At 52.2% G+C, this 14,594-nt stretch overlaps 1 protein-coding gene across 5 annotated transcripts in view; it reads left to right on the forward strand.

Annotated features, from left to right (window-relative positions):
- Nucleotides 1–1,076: 1,076 nt before the first annotated feature.
- The window catches only part of PAX5 (paired box 5), a 238,027-nt gene continuing 224,509 nt past the window's right edge, over nucleotides 1,077–14,594 (forward strand). Inside the window, exon 1 of one of the 5 annotated variants that reach the window (XM_043546339.1) lies at nucleotides 1,077–1,568. In XM_043546339.1, coding sequence (XP_043402274.1) covers nucleotides 1,523–1,568 — 46 coding nt within the window. In that variant the 5' untranslated portion in view covers nucleotides 1,077–1,522. Of the gene's footprint in view, nucleotides 1,569–10,493; nucleotides 11,157–14,594 lie in introns of those variants that run through there. The other 4 variants (XM_037902197.2, XM_037902200.2, XM_007068699.3 and 1 more) reach the window with 4 other exon arrangements.

Consider the following 14,594-nt stretch of genomic DNA (forward strand, 5'->3'; position numbering starts at 1 on the left):
CTAAATATGCCAGAGAGGGGCTTTCGCTTTTCTAAAACTGTATCCACTGAAGCATATTCTGCACTCAGGGGGAAAAATAAGGTCTCTAGAAACTATTTTGATACCAAGTTCAGCTGTAATGGCAGATAGCGAAGTGTGGGTGGCTTAGCTGTCTCGTGGAACAAGTAGATTTTCGACAGGCATGAATATTTCCAAATTAATCAGATTTACTACAACAGGGAAGGAGATTAAAGTGCAACCCCTGTTCTTTGAAATAATTTTGAGCCCGATATTTCATTTTCTGGTAAAACTGAACCTCATCCCGTCTTGAGCACAATTTTAAGGCCTGTGTGTGTGTGTGTGTGTATACTCACACAGTGGAGAGACAGTAAAACAGGAGACACACATATTGTGAAAATAAAAATGCACCGAAAAATCTTTATTTCAACCGAAGACTTGGTCCTGCGTAAAATGACAACATTTGAAACGCCTCCGGTGTTAGAATTTTTGAAAAATGAAAATAAGAAACGTTTCCCTTACTGACTTACTTAAAAAACCCAAAACAAAGTAAATGGCTGCACGAAATCGAATGATCTTTTCACCTTTTTATTTTTCCCCCAGGCCTGTGGGACGTCATCTTATTGTTATGACTGGTCCTTTGATATCATTTCGGAGGGCACCGTGTCACGAAATATTCCCTCTCGAAAAGTCCAGCCTAGGCTCCTCTTTAAAAAACAATCAAAGATGAGATTATGGTGCTCATTCTAGTTCATGATCATCTGGGCTATTTTTGGGAGCGTGGTGCCCTTCTAAAGCAAGAAGCTGATATTAGGACAAAAGGATCCTTCATAAGGGACTGTTTTGGTCTGATTATCCAAGCAGATATAGTTAGGCGAAGACAAGTTCCATTCCCCGTAAAGTGAGCATTCGATCAAATATTGCAAGAAACAGAAAGATAATATTTAATTATTAGACTTAAGAGGGAAAATGATTCCCCGATGTGGCCCCATCAGCTTTTAGTGGTGGCTGCCCATTTCATGCTATGGCAGTTGATTTTGATGAAAAGTTGATCAGCCACTTTAATTTTGCCAGCTATACATTAAAACCCCTTGACTGTTTTTGTTTCAGTAAAGTCACAGGCGTCTCTCTCTGCCTCCGCCTTTCGCACGCTGCTCTGTAAACAGCTAAAGTCACACTTTAAGGCAGTTGGTTGCAAACAAACTTTGATTCCTGCTACAACAGATGTCAGAGTTTCTTGGTTTTTGGCTGCGTCTGGGGACATCTTGTGATGTTTTAGAGAACAGGACATGATCTCACATGGCGAGAAGCTCTTTAGTTCCTTAATCATTTCACGGTTCCTTCGGAGGCTTTTTTTCCACCTAAAACGTTTAGTTTCAGCTCAGTGATCAGCTGCAAAAGCTCGACGGGGAGCGGAAGAGTTGAATTATTCCAACCTGCAAGCAGACCCTCAAAAAAAAAAAAAAAAAAAAAAACAGTGGAAACTTTTTTCTCTGTCCATTTCACCAAGTCCTGAAAAATCAGAATGGAATTAGAGAAAAACTACATGACTTCCAGGACTGGCCGAACAGGTAGGACTCTGCTCCTGGTTTTTAAAGTAGTTGTAAATAAATATTATATTATATTATATTTATAGATGCCCCTGTGTTGTGCATAAGTAGTTTTCAGATACGGTGTGACTATAGGAATCTATAGGTGGGGGTCCATATATTTGTCTACGGGCACAGACACAGCATGATATTGAGATGTACCCACCGCATTTATATATATACACACTGTGGTATACAGCTATGGGCGCTGGATGGTGTTTGGTTGTCCCAGTGGGGGTTACAAGCCCGGAGACGTGCTGCTTAGCAAAGATGGGAACAAACGTTTCTCCAGAACAGGGGCTGCCCGGTCCCGCACTAAGGTAGATAGCTGCTCAGGGAGCGGAGTGACGGCATTGTGTTTGCCCGGTGATGTATCTTTTGGATCTCCAAAGGGATTATCTCTGGATCAACCCTTTCCAAAGCAAAAGTCAACACGGAGTTCGGGGGCGCTAGGTGCGGGGGACAAGGCTGGCAGACGAACGAAAACCACCCGTGTTTCGTGCAGGGTTTCAGCCAGCCGACGCTGCTTTTTTTTGGGGGGTGGGGGGGGGCAATCGGCAATCGGCCAGAGCTTTGGAGGGGAGGCTCGGTGGACAGTCACAAGCACGATAAGGAGCATTGCTTGGGTCCCACCGCTCCCTTCCTGGCTGGATGCGTAGGGGCGTTTGGGACTGTCCCGGGGAGGGGGCCTGGATGTGACTTGAACGGAAGGCTAGACAGAGCGCGGACCCCGCTGTGTCAGCTCCAGGCTCGGGACTCCCTGACCCAGGAGGGGAAATCCTCCAACCCCCCCAGCGCATCGCCCCCACGAGCAGCCGGGCGAGCTCTGCTTCCTTTGCGGGCAGCCCGGAGCACGCTGCGCGGCGCTGGGCATGGCAGTCCCGGGCTGCGGCGGACGCTGCTCCTGCTGGGGGGTGCGGCAGGGGGGCTGTTACGCTTTGCAAAGGGGCTAGAAATCGGGGCGTCGGGGAGGGAGGCCGAGCCGGCGCTGGGAATGGCCGGCGGGACGCAGGGAGCCGCCCTGCAGTGGGGAGCCCTGGGTGTTCCTGGGTCCTGCCAAGCTCGCTATAAATAATGCAATTTTTGCAGCGATCGATGGGCCCGTTTATTAGTTAAATCGCCTGAATCATCGGTTAATCGATAAAGCGTTTCATTGCTCTTAGCCGCGGGCCCGGGGAGGGGCTGGGACAGGCCCTGGAGGAGGGGGAGCCCTGTGGGGGGCGGGAGAGGTCCTAAGCCGCCTGGAGAAGCTGCCCCGGCCCCTCCGGGACCTGCGGGCCCGGCCCTGCAGTGGCGGCTCTCCCAGCCTGGGCAGGAGCCTGACCCGGCACGATCCGAATTGAGCGTTGCCTGTGTGTGCCCCAGTCCATCGCTCCATCTTTCTATTCAACCGGCTGGGGGCGGTGGGACAGGCCCGCTTCCCGGGCAAGGACAACTGGGCCAAACGGGACTGGGTAGCCGGCTAGTAGCCAGGCCACAGGCCTGGCGCCGGTACAGCCCGGTGGGGAGAGCCCAGACCCCCGGGGAGATCAGGGGGAGGGGACCGGGACCCCCAGAATCCTCTGGACACGGCTAGATAGCTTTAAAAAGTGTCTGTGGACTCTCCTCTCCCCTCTCCAGTATGCCCCCCCCCGGCTTCTCCTGGCACGCTTTGCGGGGGGTGGGGCTTTCCCCTAGGCCCGGTCTGTAGTTATAGTCCTAAACTTTGTGCCCCGTGTTCACTCTGCACGGAAATCGGCGCTGTACGCTCCCTGCTTGATGGCGCGTCTCGGTTCCGATGACACCTCCAGCCAAATCGCTGTTGTGTCGCCCCTGGTTTGGAAAGAAAACTCAGCCTTGCTTGGCTTTGTACGTGGCCGACATCACACACGGTGCTGACCGGCGGCCTGGTGCAAAGATTGGGGGAGTGATGGTGGGAACAAGGTGACTCGACTTCCGGGCCGGCTCTCGCCACTGGTTTGACTCCAGTCTGTACCGACGCTGCAGCCGGAGACTCGAAACAGAAAGGTTAAATGGGGCAGCGGAAGTAACGTTCAGCTTCATTTTGTATGGCCTATTGCTTCCAGCCTCACCCAACTGGCTTTCCTTAAACCGGTTTCTGCCATTCGCTATCGGGTCTCCCTCCTTTAAGAGCGAGCGGGTGCCTTCTTGTGCCCCATAATGCCTCCTGATGCCTCCGAGCAAGCGTTTCTACAAATGGGAGGGGTAGCAGAGCAGCGGAGGCTTTCACCCCCCCTCTCCCCAACCCCCCAGAAATCGGTACCTTAATTAGGCGATTAGTTTATTTTGGAGGCTTTGGGGGGAAATTCTGGCCCTCAATTTAGTGTGAAACAAAATGTCCTTCGTCACCAGAGCTTTCAAACTGACGCCACCCCTGCTCTGGAAACGGAGCTGATCTAAATGACTGTGTAAATTCCACCTTCCACCCTCCCGAGCAGGAGTTCATTTACTTCATCTCAGTGCCCGTTTCCCCAACCAAGAGAGCCTGCCTTGCAGATATTTGTTTTTAAACATCCAATCCAAGCTGCATCCTCTCCCGCAAAAAAAGGCATTCCCGTGGCTGGTAACAGAGAAGATCCCCAGATCCTCTGGTATGCTCTGACATTCTCCCGTGTCTACACGGGAACGGAGCTGGGGGTTGGGGAAGAGAGGCGCGCACTCTGGATACCCAGCGCGTAGTAACACGGATCAACTCAAATCCTCGCCCCTCAAACTGTCCAGGGATACCTGCATCTGTCGGGCGGCAGGCTCTGCACAGGCTGGAGGGGGGCGGGATCTTACCCCCTGGTTTTCGTGCAGGGGGTTGAAGGAGGGTTGATGGACATCTAGTCTCCTGGTGCCTCTCATTCCACTGAATCCAGAGAGTCTGTTAAGGGAGGCGCTTTCCCCCTCTGTGACCCGTGAAATAATCTATAGACTTGTTTACTTTCAACTCTGATCTCACTCCCCGGTGCAACACACGTGGGACCCACGCTTCCACTCCCGTCCTGGGTGGGTTTCTTTACATCATCGCCCATCACTGCGTTATTTGAGGTTGTTTCTAGCTCTTAAAAAGAAGGGGGTGGGAGCTGGGTGACCTCGAGGCCCGCCACAAGAATGGCAACTGCATTATCTATCTTACACGGGTTCAAAGGCGGGGCGGGGGGGCAGGAGAGGGGAGACTCTTGTCTGCAATAAACCCTCTACCTCACTAGGGCACATCAGCGGAGTGGGGGCTTAAAATAAGAACTAACAAGGCGGCTCTAAATGGTAAATCCCTTGCTACAGGCAAACCTCTAAAACAGATAGTTCTTAACCCTAAACATTCCCGCTGCGATGATGTGCTGATAACTTCGTGTGGCTGCGGACCACAGCTTAGCACGTGATGTGGGAAATCACTGTACACCGGATCTGATATTTGTGTATATTTTCCAGTTCAGAGCCAGTCCCACGGAATGTGCATGTTAGCATCGTTTGGTCGGGATGCAGTAAACTCAGAGGGGCTAGTAACAAATAGATGCATTATTCATGATTAGTATGATAATTATCAAAATCATTACCAAAAAAGCTGAGGGCGCACTACGGGGAGGATGCTGCCGATAAAGCCCGCTAGGGTTCTCCCCGGACGGTGTCTCTAGAAGTTGGGGGAAAGGGACAGGGGGGTGATGGAAAGTTCAAGGGAAATCCTCCGCCAATGTATTTGTCCTTGGCAAAAATCGCCTTTGATGCCCGCTTTGTGCCAATGTTAGAGCCAATCCTTGCCGGCTACAGCGAGGTGGGCTGGATGCAGTCGCATTTATCGTGTGTTTTAGACAAGTGTCACCCGCCTCCTTTTGAGGCTCTCTCTAAACCCCGCAAAGCCTTGGTGCCTGGCACAAGCTGGCTACAGCTCGTTAAACTCGAGCGCCCCGGGCCCGGCCGCTCGCCGCTAGCCACAGAGATCCTGCAGCTGTTCGGGACTTCTAGGGGTCCCGCATGGTCCAAATTGGTGTTACCAATGCGATTTTTTCCCCCAGCGAAATCTCTCGGAAGGCGCAATTTCCCTTCCCGATTGAAACCGACCGCGGAAGGCTTTTGCGGAGATTTTTGCCTGTGGTTAGTGCGATGTGATTCCCAAGCGCTCTCCGGGCGCAAAGTGGAAATGATCAGAATCGGAATCCCTCCCCTGTCCTGACCCTACAATCCCTTCTCTAGCCCCGCAGAAAACACCGACCCCTGCGAGTCTGGTGCCTGGTGCGCAGAATTAAACCGCAACCCCGGGGCAGGAGCGGGAAAGCCGCTGCACAAAGCTGACCTTAACTCCAACTAAGTTGTAAGGTCGTCGTTGCTTTGCTCTGCCTGCTGCAGAACGCAAGTGGGACAAGCTCAAAGCCTGGCAGTTTCTGTAGCTGGAGACTTGCACACCCACGAAGGTGTTTGCCAGCTGCGGGACAGGCTCCAAAGTCGTTTTTATTAGACGAGCAATGACAGACACTCCGCTGTAATCAGCTCGTTAGAGATCCGATGGATAAGCTAATTGCACGGGTCCCTGAATGCCTGGAGCTTGGAAATCCTTGCGTTTCGGAGAGCGCACGGACTCTTGGCCATATCGATTAGCACTCCCCGAAGGAAGAGGAGAGAATACACTTAATGCTGGCTGGTTCAGTGCACTGTATAGCGGGACGCCTTTCTCTTTAAGCGTGTGAACGCCCCGCGGCCAGCCCGTCCTTCCCAAACTTCACCGACCCCTGTTTGGGCGGGGGTGTCGGAGGCGGATTTACCCCTAGCCACGGCGTCGCATGTTACGGCCGAAGCCTGGGGAAAGGCGTGTGCCCGGTTGTATTTTACACGGGAGTTCAGAACAGCCTGGGAGCTGCACACGGCGGGACACCAGGCTCGCAGGAGGAGAGGAGGCTGGTTTTTGGAGAAGACGCTTGTGCTCCGGCTAGAGGGTCGGAGTTTGCCAGGCAGGAACTCCCCCTACTGTTAATTTCATAAGGCTGCAGCGGCGGGTGGGCAGAGCTCCTGTCTGCGAGCAGGGCTCGGCAGTGAGGTTAGAGGAAGGTGCTGCCCGAGCCTCCGACAACCCAGCGAGAGGAAAGGGCTGTTTGGAAAGGGCCGGCAAATCCGAGCGGCGTTAGGCGTTAAACTGTACAGCGCCGAGCCCGCAGCCCCTTGGAAAGACAGCGGGGCCGACGGAAAAAAAGGGAGGTGGGGAGAGAGGGGGTAGTGGCGAGTCAGGACGAGAAACGAGGCGTTTAGTGCAAAAAGAAAAAAAAAATCGAAACTAGTCATAACAAATGCCAGCGAGCGTATTGCGCCGAATAAAAGCTAGTTCCCCAGCACCGCCCGTGGCAGTGACCTGCCCTGGGCTGCAGCTTTCCTTTGGCAAATGGCTCCCACCGCTCTGGCTCACACTAGCTCTTGCACTAGGCAGACCAGGCGCCGTGTGGACGCTGCCTGTGTGATCCGGCTCAGCCCAAGTCACTTCAGCAAAGCGTAGATCTGTCCAATAGGGTTTTCCCAAACTGTTCCAAGCAGGGTGACCAGATGTCCCGATTTTATAGGGACATTCCCGATATTTGGGGCTTTTTCTTATATAGGCTCCTATTACCTCCCACTCCCTGTCCCGATTTTTCACACTTGCTGTCCGGTCAGCCTAGTTCCAAGGGTCTCTTGGACAGAGGAGAGCAGCAAGCCGGCCTTTGAACCAGGCTTCCAGGGAACACGCCCCGGTGCATCAGGCGTCTTAGCGCTGGGTGCACAGGGCCCTGGCCTGGGCGCCAGCGATCACACGGGTCTGGAGACACCTGTGCACAAGAGACCAGAGGAGCGCGGCTTCACACCATGAAAACCACAAAGAAGCGCGAGACCCTGGGGGGAAAGGCCTGCCTGGCCTCTCTGTAGTGGCCTCGGGGCACCTTCTCTCCGTTTCCAGAAATGCCCCATTTCTCCCTGGTCTCTGCCCTATGCCTCTGGAATGGGCTGCCTGGGTTAAGGAGCGGGACCCCAACCCCCCTTGTCGAGGCTGGGGGTGAGACTATACAGGCCTTTCTCCCACGGAGGCCAACGGCAGCTCCGGAGCGAAGGGCTTGGCCCTGTTTTCTGCGCCAGTTTATGCCTCTCCAGACTCTCCTCTGGGCAGCGGGGCCTGGGAAACGCCGCGCAGTAGCGTCCACCAGCCCTGTTTCAAAGGAGGCGCAGACTCCCCGCTAAATACCTCCCTGGCTCCCGTGCTCCTGAGCGGCCGGGCACTGCCGGCCGCGGGGAAGGCTCGGCTCCGGGCCGAGCACGGGGAGAGGGCTGCGGACCCCCGGCTCGGCGTTCAGAGAACAGAGAGCAACGTGCACGGCAGCTGCCCGGCCACAGACAGGCCCCAGGTTCCGCGGCCGTGCGAGGGAGGGAGGCTAAGGGCCGACTGGCCGGGGGCTGGGGGAGGCGGCTCATCCTGAGGCCAGTAGCCCCTGGGCGTCGGTGGCCGCTCCGCAGAGGGAGCTGACACTCACTTTGGGTCATCGGCGCGCATCGCTTCACCCAGGGCTCTCAGATGAGCCCCCCCCCCCCCCCAGCAGGGCTATTCCTCTCTGCCCCCCACCACAGAGAGCGCGGACAGGGGCAGGCCAGTGGGCGCTCCTCTGCCGGTCAGAGCCTGGGACAGAGCCCCGGGAAATACCCCGGACCGGAGCGTGTTCCTGCCTCGGATACACGAGTCAGTGATCCCTTCTTTGGGCCTGGGCCACACTGGTTTAAACCACCTCCCGGCTTCAGCGACGCCTGATTCCATGTCAGCTTTAGATCCCCTATGATCAGTGTGGAAAGCAAGCCAACGAAACAGGCTAACGCGCTTTCCAGCCGTCACACCCACAATGGAGAGTACACAATTTAGGAGTGCTTTGCTTGAGCTAGTCACCTCAGACAGGGAAAGCATTCTCCCTGCATGTATCTATGTGTGTGTGAGACTATTCTATGTATGTTCACACACAGAGTGATTTATATTATATTAACATGCATACAATTATACACTGGAATATAATGTGCATAATTATATGCATGCTAATAAATATAATATAATATAAATCACTCTCTGTGTGTGAACACACATATAATAGTCTCACACACACATAGATATATGCAGAAAGAATGCTTTCCCTGTTTGAAACATATATATATAGAGATAGATATAGATATCTATATCTATCTATATATCTATCCCTGTGTAGAATTATATGATACACAGTCATAGCTTACAGTATGTATTATATACAAGTTATATAGAATATAAATTACATGTGCTATAAATATGAGTCTCTATGTATCGTAAGTATGCACAGAACTATATACGTGTGTGACTGTGTTTATACAGTTTGTATAAATACAGTCACTCTCACATGCACAGCGATGTCGGCTGGGTGTATATGTTTGCACCTACAAAATATATTATGGATATATTATGAATAGATATATTATGGATATATTATGGATAGCTATATTATGGATAGATATATTATGGATACATTATGGATGGATATATTATGGATATATTATGGATGGATACATTATGGATACATTATGGATAGATATATTATGGGTATATTATGGATGGATATATTATGGATACATTATGGATAGATATATTATGGATATATTATGGATGGATACATTATGGATACATTATAGATAGATATATTATGGATATAGTATGGATACATTATGGATGGATATATTATGGATACATTATGGATAGATATATTATGGATATATTATGGATGGATACATTATGGATACATTATGGATAGATATATTATGGATATATTATGGATACATTATGGATGGATATATTATGGATACATTATGGATAGATATATTATGGATTACTTGCTGCACAAAGTTATCGCAGGAGGAAAGCAATGGAACAAAGGGCCCAGTTCCTTAATTCTGCCAAGCATATGAAACTAGATCCGGTAATAACTATAGATTTCATGAAGGCAGAATAATAACCAGCAGCAAAACAGACGGTATCAAGTCTCTTTTGTGAGGTGTGTCAGATGGTGCCCCCTCAAGCCAGGGAGGGCGGCGAGCTCCTCAGTATATTCAATGATCGTTATCGCGCGGCTCTTCTCATTTCGCGGTTCCCTCTGTAAAAGGGAGCATCCTTCTGTGACTCGGTGAAAGTGACTTTTTTTTTAAACCATTGCTATAGCGGTTCCCCCCCCCCCCGCCCTCTCATGAACTTGGGAGTGAAAATACCTGGGGGGGAGGGGGAAGATTTTCACTTTTACTGGAGACGAAAAAGTTGGAGAGGGAAAAAAACCCGCCCCCGATCGCAGTTTGGCCCTGGGCTGCCTTGGCGTGGCTGGGGAGCTCGCTCGGGGTCCGTCCCCGCGGCAGCTGCGGGCGGGCCCGGGCCGGGCCGCGTTTCGGGGTGGTTTCCGAACGGCACCGGGACGAACGGGGCTGACCAGACCACGCCAGGGCGCCTTTCGCAGCTGCAGAGTGGGTCGGGGGCCCGATCCTGAGCCGTGTGTCCAATACTCCCCCTGCGGCCCCGGGCCGCCTCCACAAGCGGCCCCAGCCTCCCCCGTGCCCCCTATTCCCGGCGGTAACACTGCCTCCCCCTCCCCCAGCTGGGTGGACCCCACGCTGCCCCAGCCGGGGGGTGGGGGGGGAGCCCCGGGGAGAAGCAGCCCGAGGTTGTAGCTGGCCGGCCCCCCCACCCCCCGCCATACTCCCTCCGGTTTGTCAATGAACCGGCCCCGCCCCCCGCTCTCCCATTGGTCGGGAGCTGGCTAATCGCAGCCGGCCCCGCCCGGCAGCCAATGCGGGGCGGCCGGCAACTTTACTTTTCCGATTGGCCCGCGGGCGGGTGAGTGACGGCCCCCGCCCCCGCCCGCTCCCAGAGGCTGAGCCCCGCGCCGCTGTCCACATGCAGCGGGGTCCTGAAGGCGGCTCCGGCCAGGCGCCTCGCTCCGCCATGGGCGCGCAGTAGCCGCGGGGCAGCCGAGACGGGCAGCGGGATGGGAGCGCAGCGCCGGGCGCCGGAGCCTGCCGGGGCGGAGCGGCGGGCGTGAGGGAGCCGAGCAGCCCGCCCGGCATGGTCGGAGCCCCCGGCCCGCCTCGCCCAGCGCCCTCCAGCTTCCCCGGGGCGGGGAGCCCCCGCCGCCTCCCCGACAGGTCCCGCTCCGGCCCCGGATCGCGGCGTCCCCGCTCCGCGCCTCGCCGGCCCCTGGATTGCTCCGGACCCGCCTGAGGAGCTGTGCCCGCTGGGGCTCGCCTGCCCTTCGCCATGGCGCCCTGAGCCGCCCCGCTGCTGGGAGCCCCAGAGCCGGCGGGAGACCTGCAGGGACCGGGCGGGACCGGGAACTGGACCGTCCCGAACTCCTCCCCAGGGCCCGTCCCGCCGCCCGGAGTGACCGGACATTGCCGCGCTGGGAAGGAGCTTTGTGGGGTGGTTTGTGGCCGGCGTGGAGCTAGAGGTCTGGGCGGTCCGTCCCCGCACTTTGGGCTGACGGAGCGGGGCTGAGCGCCGGGGAGTTTCAGGCCGGACCGGACCGCTGCTGGGGACCGCTCCGATGGAAATACACTGTAAGCACGACCCGTTTGCAGCAATGCATAGTAAGTAGGCGGCTAGTTCCACTTCTCTGACATTTAGCGCCGATCCGGCCACCCTGCCTGGCCCGATCACACAGCGTCCCTCCCGAGCGGTTATTCAAGGGGGGTCGGTGTAGCTGCCTCTGGGCACCACGAGCGAGGACCAGCCGCACTTGACCTGCGCTTTGCAGGGAGGATGGAAAAGAAAACAACAGCCGCCGCCGCTGGCTCGCTCCTTCCCCCTTGAATTCGCGAGATAAACTTCTGCGGTGTTTCTAGAGAATGTGTGTCACCTAGATCCCCATGTACATGCCACTCCGACCAGCCCTTGCTAATCATTGTGTTGTGAAAGCCAGAGACAGAGTGCACAGAGAGAACCAGAAGGCAAATTTCAAACCTTGATTTACCTCGGTCAGGTATTAAAACCACTGGGTGAGGACTACAGAGAGGATCGCATGGTTAGATTTTTGCCATCTCAAAGTGAGATTCAAATGCCCAAAGTAAGCAGTACAATCAAACCCCCTTAAATAGTTCCACCAGACAGACCTGTTCCTTTTTGTAAGTCTCTTTCCCCCCTGTCCCTTTTAGGCTGGCTTAAAAAGTTGAGGTTTCCCTTAGTCGACGTTTACCATTTCTTAATTATTTATGTACAGATAATTTTTAAGACAAATCTTTACTAGCAAAAATAGGGGTTGGAAATATTAGAAACAGCCTATTTTAGTGAGTATCATTTACTCTCTAGAAGAATGAATTGATGTACGAATATTTCTAAATCAAATCTCTCTCTCTCTCTCTCTCTCTCTCTCTCTCTCTCTCTCTCTCTCTCTCTCTCTCTCAAAGAAAACATTTGTGTTTGAAAGATACAGAAAAGTTTGGTCTGCAGCATTTTTGCTAAATGTAAAATATCGATTTAGCCTAAAAATACCCAGCAGTTATCAATGATAAACTGAGTCTAAAATAATTTTCTTCTAAAAACGTTGAATTAATTTTTGCAAGACCAAAGTCTAAGGAAGGGGGAACGTACAACAGAGTCCAAATGTTAGAACTAGCTGTGTAAGTTAGCAGAATGTGGGCAATGTGTTTGCTTGAGGTTTGTTGTGAGAGGCTGGGAGAAGATTTATCCATTAACACAGTGTTATGTGAAATGACATCTTCTCTCACGGTGAGTTAAACGCTGGATTAGATCTAGAGATTTCAAGGAAATATAAAGTAGAACTAATCACATTTCCCTTATGCACTCCAGCCTTTTAGCCAAGACAGATTTGTTTTCAAAATAAAAGAACGTGATATATAGATAGACACTATCTATCTATCTATCTATCTATCTCTCTATCTATCTCTCTATCTATCTATCTATCTATCTATCTATCTATCTATCTATCTATCTATCTATCTATCTATCTATCTATCTTATAATAATATAAATTTAGAATAGGACACACGGTAGATGACTACAGAAGGACAGACTGTAAACTTACAGGGAAGTGTAGAAGATGAACTACAAAGAAAAACGCAACATTTTTGATTTAAAAAACGAAGGTTATTTTTTAGCTAAATTGAACGAGACATTTAAAACATTTTCAAAATAACCTGCTTCTAAAAAAAGGAAAGCTGCAAATGGAAAAATTGACTTTGATTTTTTAATTTACAAATCAAAATATTTTAACTGATGTGCAAATCGAGCTTTTCATTTAGAAGGACAGTTTGAAATATGATTAATAGTGAAAAAACAAGATTTCTCCCGGAGTTGTGTTTCTGCTAATTTGACGGGCAACCATATGTGGAAAAGCCACCAAGGGACTTAGCTGCTTCCTCCATTAACCTAAATAATGATAAATCAATATCTTCTGCAGGAACGTAAGGGGAGGAAAAGAAATGGAGGGGCAAAACCCCAGTTTGATTATGATGCTTTTTGCTATTGCAGTCAATCTGTTTCTGGAAAGATTTAGTGCAACTGACTCCAAAAGAAAAAATTTCTGGCTGAATTTTCAGCTGACCATTAACAGCCATTCTGTTCTCCCTCATGAGACACATTTTACCTAGTTAAAACGTTTGAAACAATAATATATATTGATGTGACTACGAGGAAAGGGATCAGACTTCTTCCTGCACAACAGCCCAGACGCTGTTTTGTCACAAATGCTGATTTAGTCTTTAGCATCCTCAGCGGGCGAAGACAGCTAACGCCAGCCCCATCAGAAATACTCCCAACCTAGAACCTGATTTGGAGCCGAGAGCAGATAGATGCCCACCAAAGAGCGGAATTCCCTAGCCAGAGGAATCATTTCCTAAGGAAGTATGTAGCAAAGCCGTCACCCAGCGGGAGAACAAACGCTGAGCAAAGAGCGGAGTGCTTACAAAGCCTGCGGTTTTTTCTGGCCCAGGAATAACAATCCCACATAGTTTCTTCATTCTCGTTGGAGGGGAAAGCTTGAAACCCGCAGGCAATGAGCCCCTGGATCGATGCAGTGTGTGCATAGACGCCAATATAAGGAAGAACTAAGGGTCGTTGCATTGTGCTATGCTTTTGCTGCTAGGAAAGTCAATATTTTACAGGTGGGGACCAAGACGTACCTGCCTATCGGTCTGGCAGCATGCCCCAGTGTTTATATTTGTTTGATACATGGTAAAGCCGTGAATAGGTGGGATCTGAAGGGCACGTTCCTTAGTTTACCTACCTACCCACGCAGTAGGGTGGCTGGACCTGGGGCTCACCCCGAAAGTCTGGTCGGTGGTTGGGCTGTTGGAGCGAGTGGCGATTCTTCCGCTCTTAACAACAGTAACCAGCACGGGGTGAAGAACAAGTCCCCCACCTCCATCGCTTCCCATAGCTTGTTAACGACCCCCTCCCCCGCCCCCAATCCCTGCGGATTTCCTCTGTCTAAAAGTTTTGGTCGTTCAACTTTCCCGGCTCTTTGCTTCCCACGGGGGCGAGGGGAGAGGCTGAGAGGTGACGCGCAAAGGCGCGGGGCACTTTCCCCGCAGAGTTGTCACGGGCGTGGATGTGCGCACACTAAACCTGTCCAGATCTCACCTGCACTCAGATTAGCCCCAAACCAAACCCGAATAAGCCGACAGCTCCTTCCTTTCCTGCCGGACGCCGGGCTCCGCGGCAGGCGGAGGGGCGATCTGGTCGCCGTGCCAGGGGAGGGGAAATACCGCGCGCATTTCAGCTGGGGGGAGGAAACATACAAAATAAGAATGTGCGGAGTCAGCTGCTTCCCCTCGCCCTGGGGCGACCCTTGCCGCTGAAACCCACCTGAGCGGCACCCCGAGCCCGCGAGCACCCCCTTGGAACTGGGCTGGGCTCGAACAGGAGGGACCGCCAGACGGACAGTTAAGAGACGGACTTTCCGAATAAACCCCGGACACGTTGATAAAGACAATGAGAATTCATTTGGAAGGGCGCCTCTCCGTCCGTCGGGTTGCCTGGCTCTCCCGGCGTTTTCTAATCTTGAGACC

This window comes from Chelonia mydas, chromosome 5, assembly GCF_015237465.2.
Source record: "Chelonia mydas isolate rCheMyd1 chromosome 5, rCheMyd1.pri.v2, whole genome shotgun sequence".
In the NCBI taxonomy this organism is placed as follows: domain Eukaryota; kingdom Metazoa; phylum Chordata; order Testudines; family Cheloniidae; genus Chelonia; species Chelonia mydas.